Here is a 23,682-nt window from a genome sequence, read left to right as displayed (position 1 = left end):
CAGAACTTATGAGTCTTAATTAACCCTGCAAGTTGTTGCATTATCTATTTGTATTTTATATTGATCAGTGGGAGTCAGATGGCTGAGCGGTGAGGGAGTCGGGCTAGTAATCTGAAGGTTGCCAGTTCGATTCCCGGCCGTGCCAAATGACGCTGTGTCCTTGGGCAAGGTACTTCACCCCACTTGCCTCGGGGGGAATGTCCCTGTACTTACTGTAAGTCGCTCTGGATAAGAGCGTCTGCTAAATGACTAAATGTAAATGGAACACATAACAATGCATCAAACAATATTCCCTCTACAGACTCCACATCAACAATTCTTACGACTGCCTTTATTCGCTATTTGTTTACGAGATGCATGTGTAAGAGACTGACAAGTAGCTATATATATACATACTTGATTTATTAGTGACACAACCTACACTTGGACATCTTTATTTGAATATGGGAAAAATTGTATTTCTAAAACTTTACATATCACAACATAATACCTTGTTACACAATATTTCTATGATGAAATACTTGACAGAGATCCATCCCCCTATTAGCCAATCACTGTGGGTATTGTTAGTAAGCTTGTTGACATTATCCATAGCAACAAGTTCAACCCCGCCCTTTGTATTGGCTTAAGATTTCTCCCCTTTTTAAAGATGAAACTCTTACCTAAGAACTTTTACTGCTATTTAGGAGAACTCTTAGTGGTAATATAAAACATTTGGTGAATACGGTCCCTGTTACTGTGTTGACACTGATATGGTTTCTCTCCTGTGTGTCCTCGTGTGTGCCCTCATGTGTGCATACAAAGCACTACTTTGAGAAAAGGGTTTGCTACATTCCTGACATTGATAAGGTTTCTCTCCTGTGTGTATCCTCTTGTGTTTTATCAGAGAACTACTTTGAGTAAAGCTTTTGCTACATTCCTGACATTTAAAAGGTTTCTCTCCTGTGTGTGTCCTCATGTGTTCAACCAGATAACACCTCTGAGCAAAACGTTTGTTACATTGTTGACATTGATATGGTTTTTCTCCTGTGTGTTTCCTCATGTGCACAGTCAGGTTAGACTTCAGAGTAAACTTTTTGTTACATTGTTGACACGGATATGATTTATCTCCAGTGTGTCTATTCATGTGTCCAGCTAGACTACTACGTTGAGCAAATTGTTTGCTGCATTCCTGACATTGATAAGGTTTCTCTCCTGTGTGTGTCCTTGTGTGCACAATCAGATTAGACTTCAGAGTAAACTGTTTGTTACATTGTTGACACTGATATGGTTTCTCTCCAGTGTGTCTCCTCATGTGTCCAGCTAGACTATTACTTTGAGTAAATAGTTTGTTACATTCAGGACATTGATAAGGTTTCTCTCCTGTGTGTGTCCTCATATGAATAACCAGATTACACTTCTGAGCAAACTGCTTGTTACATTGTTGACACTGATGTGGGTTCTCTCCTGTGTGTTGCCTCATGTGCACAACAAAATGACCCTTCAGAGCAAACTGTTTGTTACATTGTTGACACTGAAAAGGATTATTTCCTGTGTGTGTCTTCATGTGTTTAACCAAATTACCCTTCTGAGCAAACTGTTTGTTACATTGTTGACACTGAAAAGGTTTCTTTCCTGTGTGTGTCTTCATGTGTTTAACCAAATTACCCTTCTGAGCAAACTGTTTGTGACATTGTTGACATTGATAGGATTTCTCTTCTGTATGACGTCTCTGTGGCATATTTTCCCTTTCCAGAACCTCACTGTTTCGTGTTCCGTTTTGAAGAAGCAGCACTCCTCCATGTTCCTCTTCCTCCTGAGCTGTAGGACAGTCTGGAGCTACAACAGAGAGGGGCTGAGAGTCACTGCCTAGTTCTGGTGCTGCATAATTTTGTCCATCAGGCTCTGCTTTGATTTGCTCCTCAGTTGTGTTGCTGGGTAGAGAGTCTTCTTCTCTGTTCTCCAATTTAACAGTTTGGTCAAGATGTGAACATTCAGAAAAGCCTTCCTGATCAGAGTCATGTTTCACACTGGGAGAAGTGAACATGGAGTCTGTGGTTTCAGACTGCAGTCGTTGGAGCTGCTCTTCATCCTGATTGGTCCAGAGCTCCTGTTCCTCTTTAATCTGTTGGGGCTCCGGGAGATAGAGCTGCTGCACATCTGGGGGGAAGAAGAGTATGTTTGTGATCAACTTAGTCATTATGCAACCCAACATGTCTGACAACTAAATCCAGACCAATTGTGGTGATCTTAGCATAATATGCTACACATCCAAGGCTTGAAAAATTGTATCTATGTGACCTCAAAAATATTTTGTGGAGCATGTGTGCAAGTGCAAATAATTGTTGTGGTGCAACCTGATTTAATTTCTTACAAAACGCTGGCTAATTAGCCTACTGCACAGTGCCCGCTGTGAGCTGATACAGTGACCGGTCTGTCTACCTTTCTATCCAATGTTACACAACCAGTTAAACCTAATATTTATGTTTTAACTTGAATGCAGATTTTAGTGAAAAAAAAGATGAAAAAGCAGGGCTCTACAGTGCAAGTATTTCACTCGCATTTGCCCCTAAAAATAGGTATGTGCGAACCGGTTAAAAAATTACCAGCACAGTGACCGCCTAAAGATTACAAACTATCGAAATCTATTCAACCCGTTTAAAAAAGTCCCACATTTCACAAGTAGTAGCCTATGCGCCAACACAGCATATCTGTATTTGATAATGAAGGTTGGCTTTCAAACTAAAATTTCCCTTAGTTATTACCAATTACAATGTCCCTTAGTTATTAACTATTACAATGTCCCTTAGTTATTAACTATAATTATTAAAGTAAACTAATTATTTGTTAGATTCACCCACCACCAACGGTTAGGAAAGAGAAAGGTAGATTCAGAATGCAGGCAAGGGTAGACAAGGGATAATTTTTTTGCTCAATAAAAAGAAATGGCTGTTTGTCTCACCTGTCAAGAAACCATGTCTGTTTTCAAAGAATACAATCTGAGCCGACACTATGAAACCCGCCACAGAGACAAGTATGCCAGTTTACAAGGCTAAATGAGAGCAGACAAAGTGTCAAAGCTAAAAAGTGGACTATTAGCTCAGCAGAATACGTTTGCACGTCAAACCCAGTTGAACCAGCCATCCGTTCGAGCTAGCTTTCAGGTAGCTAAACTGATTGCAACCAGAGGTAGACCATTCAGTGATGGTGAGTTTGTCAAGAAATGTATAAATGCTGTTGCGGAGGAGGTGTGCCCCAATAAGAAAGACGTCTTAAATGTGGTGAGTCTGTCCGCAAGTACAATCACCAGACGAATTCAAGAAATGGGGTAGGCTATAACGTATATGCCCAGCTGAAGGAGAAAGTGAAATAATTCGATTTTTTTGCATTAGCACTGAATGAGGGCAATGACGTGCAGGACACAGCACAGCTGCTCATTTTTCTTTTAGTTAGCTCAAACTTTGAAGGGTCCAAGGAGCTAGCAGTCCTACAAAGTCTCAAAGGCACTACAACAGGGGAGGATATTTGTGCCAAACGATGGGAGAGTTGGATCTAGACTGGTCTAAACTGGCCAGCATCACGACCGACGGGGCTCCTAGTATGGTTGGCGCGTCGAGGGGGCTAATAGAACACATAAATAGAGAAATGGAGGAAAGAGGTCTCACCCCCCCGATACAAGTCCACTGCCTGATTCACCAGCACTGTGCTGCAAAGTTCTGAAGTGGGAATCGGTTATGAAGGTGGTGGTGTCATGTATAAACTTCATCAGAGCAAACTAGGGCTGAACGATTTCGGAGAATAAGCTAATTGCGATTATTACATATCGCCTGTACTTCTTCGAAAATATTTTGGTAAATCAAAGCTAAATGTAGCTTAACTAAAAGCTAGCTAGCTACCATTTTGGAAAAAGCTTGCGCTGTGGGGACCGTCGGAAATATTTAGAACTCACGCATCTAAAGGTTAAATCTTAAAAGAAAAAGAAACACTGTCTGAATATTTCTGATCCAGTCAGTAGCTTTACAGAAACAGTTTGGCACTGACAGCCATAGTGATCCTACTGTATTTGTATTATCGAGGAGCATCATATATTTCGTGATGAACGCTGTCACTGCTTGAGTAATTTCGTACATGAATATGGAGTTAGGCTTTGAAACATTTCGATCAGTGATCCTGTCGGGTGTTATTTGGCTTATTTGACACACTGGTGATCGGCATTTTAGCTATGCATCGTACATGGCTTTGTGGTGTTTTTTTTAGGGCCGAATTAGGTTGGTGGTGTTGCTCCGTGAGGTTGCAATGTTAGCCAGGCAGGTTTTGCACAATACTTGACACTGCGCGGCATCTTTTTTTAAAGGCAAAATTGGCAAAGAGTCTGTAGTGTCAGGTTCTGTCGAGGCCATTGTACAGGTCAAGGTAAAGTGTAACGTGCAAAGTTGATCCTTCGTATGCAAACTGCGTTACTCTTGCGTGTCACGTGACCAAAGTAAAATCGCAGCCTTTGTGATTACAAAATATTGTTTTGTGACATGGCGATATTATCGCAAATGCAATTAATCGTTCAGCCCTAGAGCAAACGGAATTAAACACAGGAAGTTCCAAGCCTTTCTCTCCGAGCTAGAATCTGATCACGGAGATGTGCTTTACCACACTGAAGTCCGATGGTTAAGCCGGGGCAGAGTTTTGAGGCGATTTTACGAGCTGCTACCCGAAATCAACGCCTTTCTTCTGACAAAGGGCAAAACTGTCCCAGAACTGATCGACACAGAATGGAAATGGGACCTCGCCTTTTTAACAGATGTGACAGAAATGTTGAACGGCCTCAACTTGCAGCTCCAAGGCAAGGGGAAACTAATATGTGACATGTTATTCCACATAAAAGCATTTGAGGTGAAACTAGCAATGCTTGTGGGACAAGTGCAAAAGCAAGACTTTACCCATCTCCCTGTTACCCAAAGCCTCAGCTGAGAAACCAGCGGCCCCCTTCCCAGCTGAAAAATCAGCTGGGAAGGGGGCGCTAAAGAAATCCGCCTTTTACAGAACCCCTTTGCTGCCTGAAGCCATGCCTTCTTATCAGTTTGAGTTGGCTGAGTTGCAGAACTGTGATGTTCTGAAAGACGCATTTAAACCCAACAGTCTCATTGAATTCTATGCTGCCCTCCCCAACAAGACATACCCAAACATAAAAAAGCATGCAATGAAGATGTCCACACTTTTTGGCAGCACGTACATCTCTGAGCAAACCTTTTCACGCATGAATCCAATGAGATCAAGACTCACTGATGAACATTTGCATCAGTCTTTGGCTGTGACAGGAATGGAACCTGACATTGGACTTCTCACTAGCCAGAAGCCCGTTCACAGTGAACTGAATATGCAAGTAAATGTTTTGATTTCAATAGCAATGAATATGACTTATTACTGTGTTGTCTTATTACTGTGTAACCTAAAAGCCACCGTGATTCTCGTATTATACAGATGAAGGGAAGCCTGCCATGTCGCCCAGTAAAGACTAGAGCAGGGGATTCATCTGCGGTCCTGACTGAGGCGTGGGTCCACTCACTGTGGCTTGAGGCTTCAGCTTGGCCATAGGTGCTGATCTGTGGGCATCTGTGAAGCCCTCTGTGACGTTGGCTGTAAAAAGAGCTGTACAAATAAAGGATTGATTTGATTTGACCTGGGCTGAGTTTGAAGTGTGCTTTTCCTGTCGAGACAGATCTAGGTCAGAGTCATTACGATAGTAATAATACTCTTTTGATAATCGGGACATTACCAAGGATTTTCGGAAGGGGCGAAATCGGCCTAATTATCCTGTGGTGCGTACCCAGCATTACCTGCCTGTTTCTACATCTATTTGTCCACCTCACCTGTTGCTTCAGCTGGCTCTCTAACAGCAGCATGTTGGATGCTGTCCTCCTCTCCTACTCTTTCTGCAATGCCTAACGAATCTCTCTCTCTCCCTGACCTTGTCTTTCTGCTTGAGCAGCACTGGTTGAAGCCTGAAAATATTGTAAACAAATTAATAACATAACTAAATAGAGAGGGTACAATTTCTGGGGAAATTGTAGGGTGTTCCTGTATTTTTGTACGCCCTTCGACTGGTTAGCTCCTGCGATTCCCACACAACAGAAGTGTAGTAGTTAGCTAGTTCTACAATTTACCGGGGCTAGGTCTGAATCTAGGAGAAAAACGGAGCATAGCTGCCAGCTGTAGGTATATGCAGGTAGCAACGATAGTGCTAAATAACAATTTAGATGGTCGGCTCCATGACGCCGGGTAAGTATGGCTTGTGAGACTGCTCATCAAAAGAACGAAGGGGAACCCACTTGTCTAGCAGATTAAGACATGTTTGTAGGTAGGTACCTAGCGAAAAGTAGCCTCAACTTTCCTAGACTTTTAGCTACGGTACTAATGCTGAGGGCTTGCTGATATCGCTGTGTGTCGGTGTATCACAGCAGCCCCAAACAACTGATCAATGAAGTCAGGCTGTTAAACTTAAAAATAACTTGCTGAGAAGTTATTAATGTAGCCTAGTAGTTAAACTGACATTCACAACGTGATTATGAACAGTCGAGTTGAGTGTTGGTGTTTCCCTCATGCATCACAATAGAATTAGAATGAAACGGAGTGGAATCTTTGAATGCAGTTTTCTCCCTTATCACTTTTTGACACAGGTCAACTTTAAAATTATGTAACTTCAGTTGTGATAAAGATATCTGAGTGATTTAAACTGATTTGTATTTAGGAGAGCTTGTAGTTTCCAAAGATGTATACCACCCAGAAAGTCAAATTTTCACCATGTGAAGGGTTTCCCCAGGCCGCCACACATATACGGTATGTGTAGCAGTCAAAAGGGGGGGGGGGGCGGGGGCGCCAGCGGGCCGTAGGAACGTAGAGGGGTTTTAAACACGGCCGTTTTGAACATCTTAAGACGTTTAAAATTGGGTGCTACTACTTCATTTATTTCTGAGGGGAAACCAGATAACGATCATTGCAAGAGAGAAAACAATTCCCCACTCAACCTTAATTAAAACAATATAAGTTAAGAAATAATATTACATTACATTTTACATTTATTCATTTAGCAGACGCTTTTATCCAAAGCGACTTCCAAGAGAGAGCTTTACAAAGTGCATAGGTCACTGATATGAACAACAAGATAGCCCCAAAAACATTGCGGGTAGCCAAAACATGAAGCACATATTGTGAACAACAAAAATAAGTGCCAAAGGGAAGAACCACAAGAGCATGTAGTTAAACAAGTTACAATTAAACAACATGAATTCGCAAGTGTACCTGTAGAAAAGCAAGCAACAGTAAAAAATATTTCACAGCGAGTACAACAATTTAAATCAGTTACCACTAACCAACAAGAGCAGCAAGACTCTAAGCAAGAGTCATTGCGATCCTTGAGGAAACTAACATGGGGTCCGGCAAACCATTCCTAAGTACCGTTGTACTCCCGGAACAAGTGCGTCTTGAGCCTTTTCTTGAAGGTGGGGAGACAGTCAGTGTCTCTGATGGAGGTGGGGAGTTGGTTCCACCACTGGGGGGCCAGACAGGAGAAGAGCTTGTGTTGGGACCGGGCGCTCTTGAGCAGTGGGACCACCAGGCGGTTGTCTGAAGAAGACCGTAGGTGGCGGGTGGGGGTGTAAGGCTGCAGGAGAGACTTGACGTAGTCCGGTGCAGTCCCGTTCACTGCTCGGAAGGTCAGTACCAGGGTCTTGAATCTGATGCGGGCCGTGATGGGTAGCCAGTGGAGGGAAATGAGGAGCGGGGTGACATGGGAGCGTCTGGGTAGATTGTAGACCAGGCGGGCCGCTGCGTTCTGAATCCTCTGAAGAGGGCGGGTTGCACATGCTGGGAGACCAGCGAGCAGCGAGTTGCAATAGTCCAACTTGGAGAGGACAAGTGCTTGGACTAGCAGCTGGGTGGAGTGCTCAGTCAAGTATCTCCTGATCTTCCGGATGTTGTAGAGGGTGAATCTACATGACCGGGAGACCGCAGCAATGTGGGCCGTGAGGGAGAGCTCGTCGTCCATGGTAACCCCAAGGTTCCTGGCAGAGGAAGAAGGGGTCACCGTCGCAGATCCCAGGGTGATTGAGAGATCGTGGGAGATGGAGGTACTCAATGCATTGTGGGTGTCAAAGGGTCAACGAGATAACCTACTCTTCTCACGAGAAAATACTGATGTGTACGGTGTCAAGTGGTACATCATCAAAGTTCATCTTTGTTGCCGGAACACAAAAAAATCAAAGATGGACGCAAGTAAATACGAGTTGTACAATAGTAAAATATGTTGAAAGTGAAATGAAAGTGATAGCCAAGTCAAGGAATACGGATAATATTATGGTTTACTAGGTGGCGTGAGTAAAAGCGTGAGTTATTTTTGGTGAGCTGTTAGCTAACATTAGCTAAAACTACCTTGTCTGAACGTTTTCATATAGATAATAAAGGTAAACTTTCTCAAAATACACAGTAAATTGAGTCTTATGATTATAATATACACGTAGGCTAATGTTTGACTCTCTATTGTGACGTTTATAAACAAAACTGCGACGTTCTAAGGACGCGTTCTAATCAAACCTGTGTGATCGTACGCTCCTGGGCCCAGCCAGAACTGATCACACAGGTGTGATCGTACGCGTCAAAGGGTTAACAAAACAATCGGGTCAAATCATGATTTTAGAAAACTGTTTGAGACGATAAACTCAGTGTAAAGTTGTTACATGTTAATTTATACATCTTGAAGTGGCAGTAAAATTATCAAACAGGATTTCGCTAATGGTACACAAGCAACTAACTTTCTGTAACGTTTTCTAACTGTCTCTAACTTTCTAAATCTCTCTCAAACTTACAATTCTCTCAGCCAAGGTCTCACGCATTCAAAACTTTTGGTTTTGCCGCCTCATTTTATACCCCGACATGTCAGTTCGACACGTTCCGTTCAAGATCACGTCACAAAACGTTTCGAAACACTTTGTCACGTGACCGGAAGTGTTCTTAGAACCCGTCTCAAAACGTTCCGATGCAGTGAGTGTTGAATATGTCGACACAGTATCGACACCGTAGTACCGAGCGGTCCATCACTACTTTAGACAAGCTTTCTAGTTCGCTACATTTAATGTTCTTAGCTAGTTTTAAAAGTACGGTCTTCTAAATCACCGATTAAGCAACGAGCAAATGTAAATGTTAGCTCTATCTCATCTGCTTTTTATTAAAGATCGCATGACATGCTGTTTTTGGATGCTTTTATATAGGCCTTAGTGGTCCCTTTAATACTGTATCTGAAGTCTCTTTCCCGAAATTCAGCCTTGGTGCAGAATTACAGGCACTACGAGCAGTCCCACAATGAGCTTTCCTCAGGACGCGCTGTTTCTGTAGCTTTAAATGCTGTGAGGAAGAAAGAGGCGGGGCTAACTGCCATGCTTCGGTCGTTTGCAAGCCATGATGTCTTGAGGAAAAACCAATGTCGCACTCGCACGGTCGTAGCTCGTTTTTTTATTGGTGGGCCAAATTCTCTGTGCGAGCAAAGCAGAGAAAGGGGAGGTAACCTTCCCTATTGTGACGTCACAATAGGGGATTTTCAAAACCGAGCATTTGAGCTCAGTTTTGAAAGGCTGTAAGGCTGACACCCAGCCACTGTCAACATTTATTTTAAATTTAAATGTCAAATGGTGTAACCGGTTACACCATGTGACTCATATTACAAGCCTGTCTGTTAGGGCCAGGCTTGGACAAACAACAATAGTTTATTATGCTGATTTAGTGAAAGCAAATTTTACACCTACCTAACACTTACATAAATATTGCATTAAATACATATTTTGTTGACACCTCCTGTTGAGCATGAACGACAGCTTTAAAATACCTTAAACTCCAAAAATTCAGTGACAGGAGAAAAGTTACTCAAAAATATTTAATATTCATCTATGAAATACAATTCATTACATTTCTGCAATTTCACAGTTAATACAATATAGTTCCAATAAGTATCCCGTACCATTGAAAACATAAGGTTTGTGCTCACTCTATAACTGTTGTTAAAATGTTCACCTCGGTCAATATTTAATTGTTTGTAGCCTAACCACTCTGATCGAAATTTATAGACAATACAAGGAGTGCACCCACGCAGAAACATCAATGGTGTAATTATTTTAATGAGCGCATCCAGGTGGGCAAAATGTGTATTTCCAAAATAAATATTGGTTACTCCATTTGACATTTTCAGGTACATTCAGTGGAGTGGATGGATCAGCTGGTTGTAGGGTTTGTGACGTTCTAAACGAGTGTTGCCAACAGGGACGTTGTAAAGTGCCCTCTGGTGGACAAACTAAGCAACGCCAAAACTCATAACATAAAGAATGTTTCGTCCGTAAAAAAAATAAAAAATCATATAAATATTAATTGGCCATTAATAATAATAAATGCCGATACTGATAGTTTGGAAAATGCCTAATATCGTCCCACCGATAAGTCAGTGTCACCTTTCAGGAATCTGCACTAACTTTTTTACCAAGGAGTACATGCACTAGCCTGGTCCTAACCAGACTCTCGTACATTTCATTTGTACAGAGAGTCTGGCCTCGCTCCATTGACAAGCGTTGACTTCCTTGTAGGCGGGTGCTCTGTTGAAGTTTAAAACTATTGGATCTGCCCAGAGCCACTCTGATCTGCCATAACCAATCGCTAGCTTTCGCCAATTCCTTCACCACTACTGTAACAGGGCTAGCTGCCGTAGCTGGAAAATCAAACTGTTCCCGAACCCCGTGGGGAGGAGGGCCACAACATCATGGCCACCAACAAAACTCAGCAAAACTTGTTCTTGCTCCGGCTTTAGTTTATAGATATTCGGCAGTGTTGCCACAACGGACCGAATGGCTTCGCTCGCATCTTTCTCCGCCGCCATTACGGAACTACAACACAAACTATCGCACAACATCAACGTCATTGTTCTCAGCCACTCCCTCTGTTCGCTGATTCGCCGGTAGAAAGTCTACCGGAGGCATCTGACTTACGTACCTCATGGCCAGACCTGGTACGGAAGCAAAATCAAAATTGAGCGGAAGTACGTAGGAGGGCAGAGCCAGGCTATACATGCACTCCTAAATAAAAAAATATAAGAGCACACAAAGACAATGTAGGAGCACAGTGAAAAATGTAACAGAGTTTTACAAACTATTTATTACATATTAGTGGTGTTACACAACCCACCACCTAAGCCTATTTTTTTTGCCTGGTTAAGCGTTAAACACAAGTGTTAACTACTTACACTTAATTTAGAGCATGAGGAGTCAACTCCTCAGATGCTGAAAATAGTTATGTTGTTAGAGCCGCTTGTAATTACGACATTAATATTCATTAGTAGCTAACGTCAGCTAGCTAGATATGTGAGGCGACTGACTTCGAGCGAGAAGACTGGACTAACTTAGTTGGCAGTCATACGATATGTCTGCGAAATGACATGTTGTCTTGGAAGTAGATAGCCAGGAACATTCCAGTAAGCTCATGTGTAAGTGACTGAAAGCACACATACCACGGGTGGGGCAGAAGGGGGTGACTGGGACAGAGAGATATGTTGCTATAGCAACGGTGCAGAAGTGCAATAATATTCATCTTGAAACTAAATGAAATTATTGCGGGACAATTTAGAATAATGGCAGGCCGCCACAGTCTTGCCAATGAATGGGAAACACTGATATGTATATTGTGTGAGTGTGTGTGTGCATTTAGGGACACATCTGTGGAATATGGAAAGCCAAATGTGCCAAAACCTGTAATTTTGCGTTAACATACCTACCCCTTTTTGAAGTTGGGACCAACTTACCCACCCCCTTTTGTCTGCTTTGAGCTGTTCTGTAGGCTTAGATCAACTTGTGGGGGTTAATCCATAACAATTTTAAATTAAAATCTTTATTTAAATGTAAACATCATATTGGATACAAGCTTGATTTTTTTCTCAATAAGTAACCAGTAGCTTACAAAATAAAGTTGTCAATAATTTCACTGCCATATTGCCATATTCTGAATCCTCTCCAGAGGATTCAGAATATGCAGACTGGACACAGATTTTTTTGTGTTCCGGCAACAAAGATGAACTTTGATGATGTACCACTTGACACCGTACACATCAGTATTTTCTCGTGAGAAGAGTAGGTTATCTCGTTGACCCTTTGACACCCACAATGCATTGAGTACCTCCATCTCCCACGATCTCTCAATCACCCTGGGATCTGCGACGGTGACCCCTTCATCCTCTGCCAGGAACCTTGGGGTTACCATGGACGACGAGCTCTCCCTCACGGCCCACATTGCTGCGGTCTCCCGGTCGTGTAGATTCACCCTCTACAACATCCGGAAGATCAGGAGATACTTGTCTGAGCACTCCACCCAGCTGCTAGTCCAAGCACTTGTCCTCTCCAAGTTGGACTATTGCAACTCGCTGCTCGCTGGTCTCCCAGCATGTGCAACCCGCCCTCTTCAGAGGATTCAGAACGCAGCGGCCCGCCTGGTCTACAATCTACCCAGACGCTCCCATGTTACCCCGCTCCTCATCTCTCTCCACTGGCTACCTATCATGGCCCGTATCAGATTCAAGACCCTGGTATTGACCTTCCGAGCAGTGAACAGGACTGCACCCGTCTACATCAAGTCTCTCCTGCAACCTTACACCCCCACCCGTCACCTACGGTCTTCTTCAGACAACCGCCTAGTGGTCCCACCGCTCAAGACCGCCCGGTCCCAACACAAGCTCTTCTCCTGTCTGGACCCCCAGTGGTGGAATCAACTCCCCACCTCCATCAGAGACACTGACTGTCTCTCCACCTTCAAGAAAAGGCTCAAGACGCACTTGTTCCGGGAGTACAACGGTACTTAGGAATGGTTCGCTTGACCCGATGTTAGTTTCCTCAAGGATCACAATGACTCTTGCTTAGAGACTTGTTGCTCTTGTGGTTAGTGGTAACTGTTTTAAATTTTTGTTCTCACTGTGATATAGTTTTTATTACTGTTGCTTGCTTTTTTCCACAGGTACACTTGCACTTATAGCGGTTCATGTTGTTTAATTGTAACTTGTTTAACTACATGCTCTTTTGGTTCTTCCCTTTGGCACTTACTTTGGTTGTTCACAATGTGTGCTTCATGTTTTGGCTACTCGCGATGTTTTTTGGCTATCTTGTTGTTATGATCAGTGACCTATGCACTTTGTAAAGCTCTCTCTTGGAAGTCGCTTTGGATAAAAGCGTCTGCTAAATTAATAAATGTAAATGTACTGATCAAAATAAAAAACATGGCAGCCCACACGATCGGTTATAGCCAAGTTAGCTTGTCGACAGCTATATTCGATCCTATACCATATCCGATCACTGTAGATTCACTTATATGAATATTTCAAATTCGGAACAGTAATGATAGTAATAAGTTATAACCCTAATTCGCAACAACCTATAAAAAACCCACACAAACACGTTTCTTAATTTTTACCACAGTATTACCGAATTTGTTTCAGGCGTTTTCAGGTAAATGTCCAGGAAAGGGTACAATCACGTCACTCTCACATTACATATCAAGGAATATCATTAGCACAAACATTGAGCCATAAAACATCACTGCTATATTTAGGACCTTTACACAGGATCCACTATGGACATCCAGGATCATGATGGGCTTGGGATATCTGGGTCTGTTGTCTTGACAAGTCAACTGGCATTTATTGTCATCCTACACTTACATTACACAATGAAACAAAACAACATTCTTCCAGGACCTAGACATAACCTAGACAACTACAACAACTAAGTAGAATTAGGTAAATAAAATTGATCCAACAAGACAAGATGAAATTTGTGACAAATTCCCCAAGACACAAAGAGGTGGGGATACTTCAAGTTCAAGTCTTTTATTGTCAGATGCACAGAACACCACAAGGTCAGAATGGGCACTGAAATTCTTAGGACAACGCAAGGCAACCTGGCATAACATAACATATAAGTACACAGAACATAGATTACATCTATGATAATCTAAAATATAGGGAACCTCCTAAATATATGGAAGCAAATCGTGACCAAAATTTAAATGAAAATGCATTTCCAGAAATGCTTTTTCATTTTAAGAATGTGGCTGCATTATTTGACTCAAATTTGAAAATGAAAATGCATTTCCAGAAATGCAAAGTGAACGAAAAAGCATTCTGAGCGGCGCAGCAGAGTGACGTCAGTAGCCGCTCTTCTTCAGCTCCCTGCTGACCGAGCTACCCATCTTTCCTCCCAGTCCGTCCCTGCCGGTCCGTGAAAATATGTCTTACATACAGCTCTGCCACTGTTTTAGTCATTGTTTGACATCAAGTTGCTCAGTCTGTGATGCGTCCTCTAAAGACCCGGCAATTCAATCAATTTCCCGGCACATTTGCAATGTAATGCAACGCAGATGTGCACACCGCCCCCTACCGAACAAGATGGGTAGCTCGGTCAGCAGGGAGCTGAAGAAGAGCGGCTACTGACGTCACTCTGCTGCGCCGCTCAGAATGCTTTTTCGTTCACTTTGCATTTCTGGAAATGCATTTTCATTTTCAAATTTGAGTCCAATAATGCAGCCACATTCTTAAAATGAAAAAGCATTTCTGGAAATGCATTTTCATTTTCAAATTTGAGTCCAATAATGCAGCCACATTCTTAAAATGAAAAAGCATTTCTGGAAATGCATTTTCATTTTCAAATTTTACATTTCAAATTGAATTTTGGTATCTATTTGCTGGGGCATGTTTTGAAAATTAAATCTCAAATGTCTATTTCTTTTTCATTTTAATTAAGTGAAAGATTGAGCACTCTTGAAGAAGAAAATTAAAATGCAAATAGGATGATTGATTACTAATTTCATTTATGAGTCAAATAATGCAGCCACATTCTTAAAATGAAAAAGCATTTCTGGAAATGCATTTTCATTGTGGTCACGATTTGCTTCCATATAAATATACAGATAATATACAATATGTGAATGTAAACATAACATACTAATACCATATGTGAACATCAGTTATTGAGGTAGCATCCATATGCAAAAATATTGAGTGGAGTCTGATGATGTACAGGTGCGTGTGGGGTGCATGGGTTGGTCCACAATGCGTGTGGCTTTGCGGATGCAGCGTTGGGTATGAATGTTTGTGAGGGAGGGAAGAGAGACCCCCTATCTTCCCGGCCATCCTCACTATCCTCTGCAGAGTTGCGGTTCGAAGCGGTGCAGTTCCCAAACCAGGCCGTGATGCAGCTCCTCGGGATGCTCTCTATAGTCCCTCTATGCAATGTGGTGAAGATGTGGGATGGGAGATGGGCTTTTAGCCACTGCTGGTACACCAAGGAATTAGGTGCTCAACGTTTTAGTTGATGTTCAGCAGGGATGGGTCGCTTTGTGCTGACCTTACTTGCTCTGCACACCTGAGAGACGGTCATGTAGTACTATACATGGACAATTTGTACAGCAGTGCAATCCTCTTTCAACAGTTTCTGTCTTTTGGAACGGGGCCTGTGCGGGCCAACATTCACATTCACCTGTAAAATTAGAAAGGGAGATGTTCAATATATAGAAACGGTCAACAGCAGGCAGTCAAGTGGTATGACAAGAGGTGTGTTTATTACCCTATGAAACGTTACAGTCATACATTACTGTCTTGTCATTTCAATAGGTTGTTATATTGAATAAGCATAACGTCTGGTTTATTCTACATGTCATCCATCAAGTAGCCCTAGCCTAGATTTTCCAAACGAATTACACTTGCCTCATTTTTGCAATACTTCAACTGTGGCCTGACAATAAATGAGGAATAATAAATGTTCCATCAACACGGAAATGAATGGCAGTAGATGGTAGCAAGAGATCACAAAACAGCCATCAATTTAGAATGGATGTCTGCATTATTGTGTTTGCTCTAATTAGACTAAACATAGCAAGTTACTATGAGCTAGCTAGCAAAGACATCAGATCGTGGAAATCAACAACAGGTCATGCTTTCATCTCAATATCATGCCACAGGTATGTGTATAACTTGTGTGTATAAATAATCTACTTACCAGAAAGGTTTTCCCAGAAAAGTAGTAATTATCAACAGTTGTTGATAATTTACTAGGCTATGTTACGTTGTTTGTGTGGTCAGATTAAAACGAGTACAAAATAATGCAGGTGCATCCAGTCAGACTTGCTAGGATGCATCGTTTTATTTTCCTTACTTATTTTGTGAACACAGGCTGTGTTGCCAACTCAGTAGGTTTACGAAATGGAAGCCAGCTAGAGAAAACAAAAAGATGCATAGCAATCAAGTTAGACTGACTGGATGTATCTGAATTATTGTGTATTCGTTATAGTCTGACCACACAAACAACGTTACATAGCCTAGATAATTAGCAGCTAACTTGTTGATTGACAATTTACTACACTACGAGCTAGCTAGTTTGGCAAAAACTGAAAGAGAAATACGTCACGAGAAGGTGGGATAAACAAAATAACCAATTAATTGAGTAGTCGTCACTAATACGGGGTGCAAACTAGGTCAATTTCAAATGCGAACCGAGAAGTGCTGAAATTGCCTGGAAATTCGTTTTAATGCATCATAATCAACCTCTGGAACGTTGAAATTCATAACAAACTCACGCGCCAAAAGAACTCACACTGTGGGGGCAGTCAAGAAATTTAGAACTTAAGTGTCAAAGGGTTAAATGAAAACCATCGCTCTCGTATTCGATACCACACCATCTGCTTTGCAGGACGGCAATAATTCCGTTCAACCACAAGGACCATTACGATTACGTTGTGGAATTAGCTATAAGACTGTTGTGTATGCCATAGTCGTAGCTGCCAGCAGATTTGAGACAGATTTGATTCAAAGATTTGAGAGTTTCAAAGGCCCCGACTCAAATGTTTCAATTGTCTTTGTGTTTCGGAAAGCCTCGGTTTGCCCATCCCTAGTCTAAAGACACGTTAGCATGCTAGCACAGCTAGCCTAGAATACTGTATTTCTTAGATTAAACGCCGCCCTCGAATAAACGCTGCACCAAAAATGAACATTGTGTAATAAACGCTGCAGCGTTAAATAAATAATTTCATATTTCATTTTCCTGACTGTGTTTCATTCGAAAAAATAACCTGTGTTGTCATGTAAATCTATAATTCACAATGCATGTTTGCCTATGTTGCATCTTTTCTCCGCAGCTTTGCTCGTTGTAAACCAACCAATCAGCGCGCAGCTCATCTAAATATTAATGAGCATACCATAAAAAGGGAGAAAACCTCTCGTGGGCGCGTAGAACATCACCCGGACCATTTTCAGCCCAACCAATGTTACAGACCCTATTCGGAGACCTTAAAGGGGTGATTGACTGGGTTTTTTGGGTATTTCACACTGTTCCTTAAGGTATCCGAATAGGGTATGTAACATTGGTTGGGTTGAAAATGGCCCGGGTGCTGTTCTATGCCCCCTGATAGATCCTCTGAAATTTTCCCGGGAAAAAACACTAGCTTTTCTCCTTTTATGGTATGCTCATTAATATTTAGATGAGCTGCGCGCTGATTGGTTGGTTTTCAACGAGTGAAGCTGGGGAGCAAAAACGCAACACGGCCAACAGCACTTACTGAAACACCGAAGGCGCGAATAAATCTATTGTGTCTACACACCACTGTTTTCAATAGATTGACTAGATATTTGAAATGATAACGTTAGTTGTTTCCACTTCTGTTGTCGAAGCAAACTGGATTGACTTAGGTGGGTAGATAGTTACAGCTTATAGCAACCAAACTATATCGTGATTCAACTCAGCTTCAGTTCGCTAGCTCTAGACATCTTGATGAAAAATAACCTGACAAAGATCTGGACAAACATGCATCGTGAATTGTAGATTTACATAACAACACAGGTTATGTATTTGAATGAAACAGTTAGGAACATGAAACAACGTTAGCCCCATTGCCAATAAACTAGGCTAAATCATCACACATTCTACCTATGCTCTTGCGTTAGCAAGCTAAACTAGTTTACATGCCTACAGTGTAGGTGTTTTCGCTATCTAGCTGTTCTTGCATTCCTTGCAAATCAGCGTTAATAAAAAGCAGATGAGCCAGAGTCTAGCTAACATTGACTAGACGGGCATTGCTGATGTTTGTCTATACCGTAGCGCAGAAGATCCCTGTGCAGGTCGACCCTCGACACATTTGTGCAAACCATTTCACCAAGGACGGTTTTGAAATCCTGGGACAATGTAGCTAAAGCAGGATTTGCTATGCGTTCCGACCTTACGTTCATCACAACCACAAGCTGTAGTATGATTTTGTTGGTAACAGTTATTAGCAATGCTAACGTATCCTGTATCTAGCACCTGCCTTTCTCCAGTTCTTTATATTTGTTTTCTGGCTATTTTTTCGGAAGCTTCCCTTCTAATGCCGACTACAGCTAGTCTAGCTAGAGTCATTTGCTAAGTAAAGTATGTTCATGTGTTTAGAAACGTATTTAGCATTCTACCTATGCTAGATACAGGAGACGTTAGCATTGCTAATAACTGTTACCGACAAAATCATACTGTAGCCTACTTACAGCTTGCGGTTGCGATGAGCGTACGGTCAGAACAGCACATCTTTTCAGGTTCAGCTTCTTAGCAAATCCTGCTTGAAATTGTCCAAGGTTGTCAAAACTGTCTTGGGTGAAATGTTCAGAGCAAATGAATAATTGAGTGTCGAACTTCGCCGGGATCTTCTCATTGACAAACAGCAACCATGCCTGTCGAATGTTTGGCTCCTTGGGAAGACTATGAGTGTTAGCCTTCCCTGTACAGCCTGGAACACAGCATTTACGACCGTGGTCCATTTTCAATATCCTTGTTATACTTCAAAATGTTATTCTTTGTAATTGCTTAGAAGTAGCCTGCACAGAGCAGCGCGCAGCTAAACTAGCATCGGAGATCTACGCTACCTCGGACTGGGCAAGAACACCAGTGAGTGGAGTGGTCTGGATCTAAATTTTTGGGCGTGACAAAGATACAGACCAGAGCCAAAAAAGGCGGTCCCTGGACTGACGTCAGTCCGGTGGCTTTGTTGAAAAGCTAGCGTTTAACAGCCAAATTTTTTCATTTTGAGATTTGCATAGGAAAGAGGTGTCAATGGACTTTGAGGTTCACTGTATGTTAATTTTACCCACCGAACTGTCGTTATTCAACTATGACAAGGTAAAATCGGTTTTGCAATCAATTACCCCTTTAAGGAACAGTGTACCCTATAAAATCAGTCAATGACCCCTTTAACATATTCTAGCAGCAAATATTTTTCTACAAACATTTACTTCATCACCTACATTTCCTCATTTAGGAGCACATGTATTCCTTGGAAAAAAGTTAGTATGGAGCACTTAGCTAGGCCTTTTCTTTAGAATTGAGTTATTACTTCTAATGTTTGTTGGCTTACCTCAATAACGCTAAAGTCTGCAGGGCTCTCAAGTTTTGAAGACAGGCAAAATTAAAATTAATTAATTAATTAATTAATTACCTGACATTAATCATTGCTGCCCTGACAGGCAGCAATGATTAATGTCAGGTAAAACGCAATTAATTAATTAATTTTGAACCCCTCCCGGGGGGGGGGGAGAATGTCACTCTTGCCTGTCTTCAAAACTTGATGGCCAGGTTATAATGATAAAATATTACATTATTTTAAAAGTGACCTATAACATCGACTATGCAAAACACTTAAATGTATTTAGTGCTAATAAAATTGTTACGCCTATTTGGAAAGAGATGTTTATAATGTAACAATATGTCAGTCATCGTGTGATAACGAAAATATGACTAGGCCAATTTTAAGTAACAGACGTGGTATTGCAAACTCCGTCAGAGGTATCGGGCCTATGTTCGTCACGCACTGGGTACAAACCTGCCACCTCTGACATCCAAAGTGCCCCCACTACCAACTACGCCAACGAAAAGCTAGTAATCCGTCGACGCGGGTGGCCTGTTACATACCTGAGGAGTGAGTTTCACCGATACACACCAGCTACATCTATGAACTACTTGTTCTGAGCAGGTGTTGTCAGTGAACAGGCTGTAAAACTGTTGGTTAAGTTACAGACACTCATGGAAAACTGATGCTAATTATCTGGGAAACATTTTCTAACAGCAGTCAAGTTGTCATTGTTTGTGTCAAACAAGTTGTGAATTTGTTGTAACTTAAAACAGGAGATCATGACTTGGCCTACTCTGCTCGAGCTCCAGTGGTTTGCTCTGTAGGTGAACGAAACTTTCGGAAGACGTAGCAGAAATTACGTGAAAAATTACAGGATATGCTTTTTTTTCCATTGGTTGTTGCATTAAATCTTACCCAGATACAATGTTGCTATTTTCCGATTGGCTATTGTGTAGACCCTTTCTTTTTTTTGATTGGCTGATAAGTGCCAGGCTCGACTAAGAACTCCAAGGGAGACGCTTGATTCCTGCCGGTTCCATAGTGAGAGTGGCGCGGCCAGAGGAATTCTGGTTGGGTGCTGCGGCATATTAAATATATAATAAATCTTTTTTCTGCGTGAGAAATACACTGTGTGGCGGGAGGGCGTGACAAAAGACCGAAATGAGTGACTGTCACGCTCAATGCGTGACACTTGAGAGCCCTGAGTCAGCTAATCTGGTGGATGACACTCAGATAGCTAGCTAGTAGTTTGGGACACAGCTAGTGCTCTATGCTAGTAACCACTCAATCGCAAGAAACGGGTCTTAATACATTCAGCTTTTTTTCTATTTAATACCCTAATTTTGAAACGACACCTCGGTATGGCCGTGCTAAAGCAAATAGGCTAGATAATTAAAGATATAATTAATGTATATATAGCAGATTATTATAAACAGTAGGAATTAATCGAACCTTTTCGGTGAAGCTTGATCTCAGGTTGAGTAACAATGTCCAACAAGCGTTGTAGTCGCGTGCTCTCCTCCTTCGAACGAGAAATCTCCCCTTCGAACTCGGCAAACAATTTTTCAGCGGCCGCGAATATTTCCAAAGATGAGGTTGTAATTCGCTCATTGAGAAAATCCCTGAACACATTTAGTTGAGACATTTTGGTGGTTAAAAACCTCGTATAGTTTACAAAACTGTAGTTCGATGAAGTTAGCTTTCTCCTTCTTCATGCGCGTTTTTTCAACCGGATGGTAAACAAGTCAAGCTGTTCCGGTGATACCCCAGCTATGATTACCAAAGGAAATGTATTTTGTGTTGCAGGTTCAAAGTATTTAACATGGCTCTTCATACTAATGTATAGGTTCAAAGGCATGCGATTTTAATGCAGTTAGCCTGCGCGTAGGGTGGGTTACTCAGACAGGTCGAAAACAATATATAATAGGATATAAATTTAACAATTTTAGCAAGAATTCATTTCATATATGGGAGACCTTAGAGATGATGAAAAACATTGTTGGGTATCTCAACATTTTGTCACTAGCCTAATATAGGTTAGGACCATTTTCACACCAGATTGCCCAATATCTTCGGGACACACTGGCTGCGAAGCGCCTGGGCCCCGTTCGTCGTAAGGGTTGAAGCTAAGTTAATCAATTGTCCCTTTAGCCCGTTAACATTAGCGAGATGAGTGAGAACAGCAAATATCGGTTCGTCAACGGCTGATCCGCATCCAAATCATGTGGTTAATTTCAATCAGGCTAAACTTATCAGGGAAATTGCACGTGCACGTCCTACTTCAAAAGGCAGGAAAGGTCGATCACCAAAACCGTGATTTTTTAACGGTATGATGGCGGAAAAGACGAAAGAGAGAGCGGTGATAGGCTATTGTCGCCATCCGAGCAAACTATTATAATGAGTCTCTAAGAAGACAATAAGCATATTATCATGGCTAAGTCAAACACCGCCACCGCTGCCAGAGCAAGACAAGCAGCTTGGCAAAAAATTGCCGATAAGCTAAATGCGAAAGTTTTGGGGAAATGTATAGGCTCATCTTAAGTGCCTCATTACCCCAATCAATCAGATCACCTTTCTTTAAATGTGCCTGCTGGTATAGACTTAATGGAAATTAATAATCGAATGAGATCTTGCTAGCGAAAATAATGATCTCAACTCTTTCAGAATAAGTAGGCTAGATAAAAACAAGGCCAACGAGTATCTAAGTGATACGAATTCATAGACAATTATGAGGATATATGTAGGCTACTGCGCTTATATCATGTACTATATATGTGTATATGCATGTAGGCCTATGTGTAAATCCCTCTTTGATTTCATTGACTGGGACATGGCCAGGGAATATGATGAATTGATTCATCAGCTGGTTAAGCGCCAAGTACACTTTTCTTACAGCAACGCATGCTGCGGCTTTGCCAATGTTTTCTGCATCGCCTATACTGTATAAAAATGTAGCCTATAGCCTACCTGATGCAAAAAAACCTCAAGGCTATGCAGTCTGAAGCACAGTTAAAGTGTCAAGTAGCTTTATTGTCAATTTCTTCACATGTCAAGACATAAAAAGGAATCGATATGACGTTTCCCACTCTCCCACAGTGAAACATATAAAAAGCACAGGCACAACAGATAAGACAAGACATTTCGTAAAACATAGCGTTACATATTCACATACAGCAGCATAAGCTCATAATAAAGCATAAAGCTTGCTGCGGCGTGTGATATATTTGCAATGTACGGCCCGAGAAGGTCTTGCAAATAAATGAGTCCTTGTCGGCTGAATCGATATCGCTCAAACAAGAACTCATCCGTGTGAAATAAAGGATCTTGGCAATCGCGAAGAACTCTATTGGTATGGAAAGCTAATCAAACTAAAATATAGCTCCTTGGTCAACTGGGTCTCTCAAAAAGGGAGCTGCCATGTTATTTTCCGGGGGTGTGGCAAGCTTATCCAGCTACACTTACGTTAGCCTGCTCTGGAGCAGGTTAGTGCTAATTGATATGTTACTATGGTGATTTATCGAAAGTCGCTTCCACGAACCAAAAAGAGGGGCGTTTTTTATCTTAGCCTGAAAATTAGCTCGCTAAACCGCTTAGCGAGCTACGACGAATACCCCCCTGGAAGCACCGCCTTTTTATTGTTATACACCACAAAACCAAAAAAGGACTAAAATGTAGCCTGTCCGTATGGGAGTTAAGGCATATCAACTAATGCAGATCAATCACACAAGCTCTGAGAGCTTTGAAACTTGGCATTTTTGTAGTTAGGAAGTTGCTTTACCTACAAGAAAAGACTGGATGTGAATATATTGATGTATGGAATAGAGACATATAAACACATACCTAAAAGAGGCGAACCTGCCAAAAATCAAGATCTATGCAGAATGTTTTCATTTAATTTGTGGTTACTTTGCCAGGGATTATCATAGAAGCACATATGATGGCCTGTTGGAAAGGTGGGCTTGTGGTGAATCCAGCAATACCAAATATGTAAATATAGCTGCAAGCAGCAATGGCGGATTCCTCCTTCAACAGGGCAAAATGTTGTAAAATTGACATAATAGATAGTTACACTGGGATTAACCAGAAGACTTGAAACTGTAATTTCTGTCATAAAAAAAACAAAGTTTACACCTTTACCTGGATTAAAACCCACCACCCTTTGCACATCAGCACTACGTCTCATCCTACTAAGCCATTCGCAGACTTAGACATTTGATTGTTCAGTTGCAAGCATTGTCAGATTTGGTTAAAGTTCAAACAGCTGTAATTTTGTCC

At 41.6% G+C, this 23,682-nt stretch overlaps 1 protein-coding gene across 2 annotated transcripts in view; it reads right to left on the bottom strand.

Annotated features, from left to right (window-relative positions):
* Positions 1–681: 681 nt before the first annotated feature.
* The window catches only part of LOC136942599 (zinc finger protein 271-like), a 118,771-nt gene continuing 95,770 nt past the window's right edge, over positions 682–23,682 (bottom strand). The window contains exons 4-5 of one of the 2 annotated variants that reach the window (XM_067235588.1): positions 13,441–13,446; positions 682–1,624 (exon numbers count right to left, since the gene is read on the bottom strand). In XM_067235588.1, coding sequence (XP_067091689.1) covers positions 734–1,624; positions 13,441–13,446 — 897 coding nt within the window. In that variant the 3' untranslated portion in view covers positions 682–733. Of the gene's footprint in view, positions 1,696–13,440; positions 13,447–23,682 lie in introns of both variants that reach the window. The other variant, XM_067235594.1, reaches the window with a different exon arrangement.

This window comes from Osmerus mordax, chromosome 1, assembly GCF_038355195.1.
Source record: "Osmerus mordax isolate fOsmMor3 chromosome 1, fOsmMor3.pri, whole genome shotgun sequence".
In the NCBI taxonomy this organism is placed as follows: domain Eukaryota; kingdom Metazoa; phylum Chordata; class Actinopteri; order Osmeriformes; family Osmeridae; genus Osmerus; species Osmerus mordax.
The sequence above is the reverse complement of the archived record's forward strand: the minus strand, read 5'-3'. Positions and strand labels throughout refer to the sequence as shown.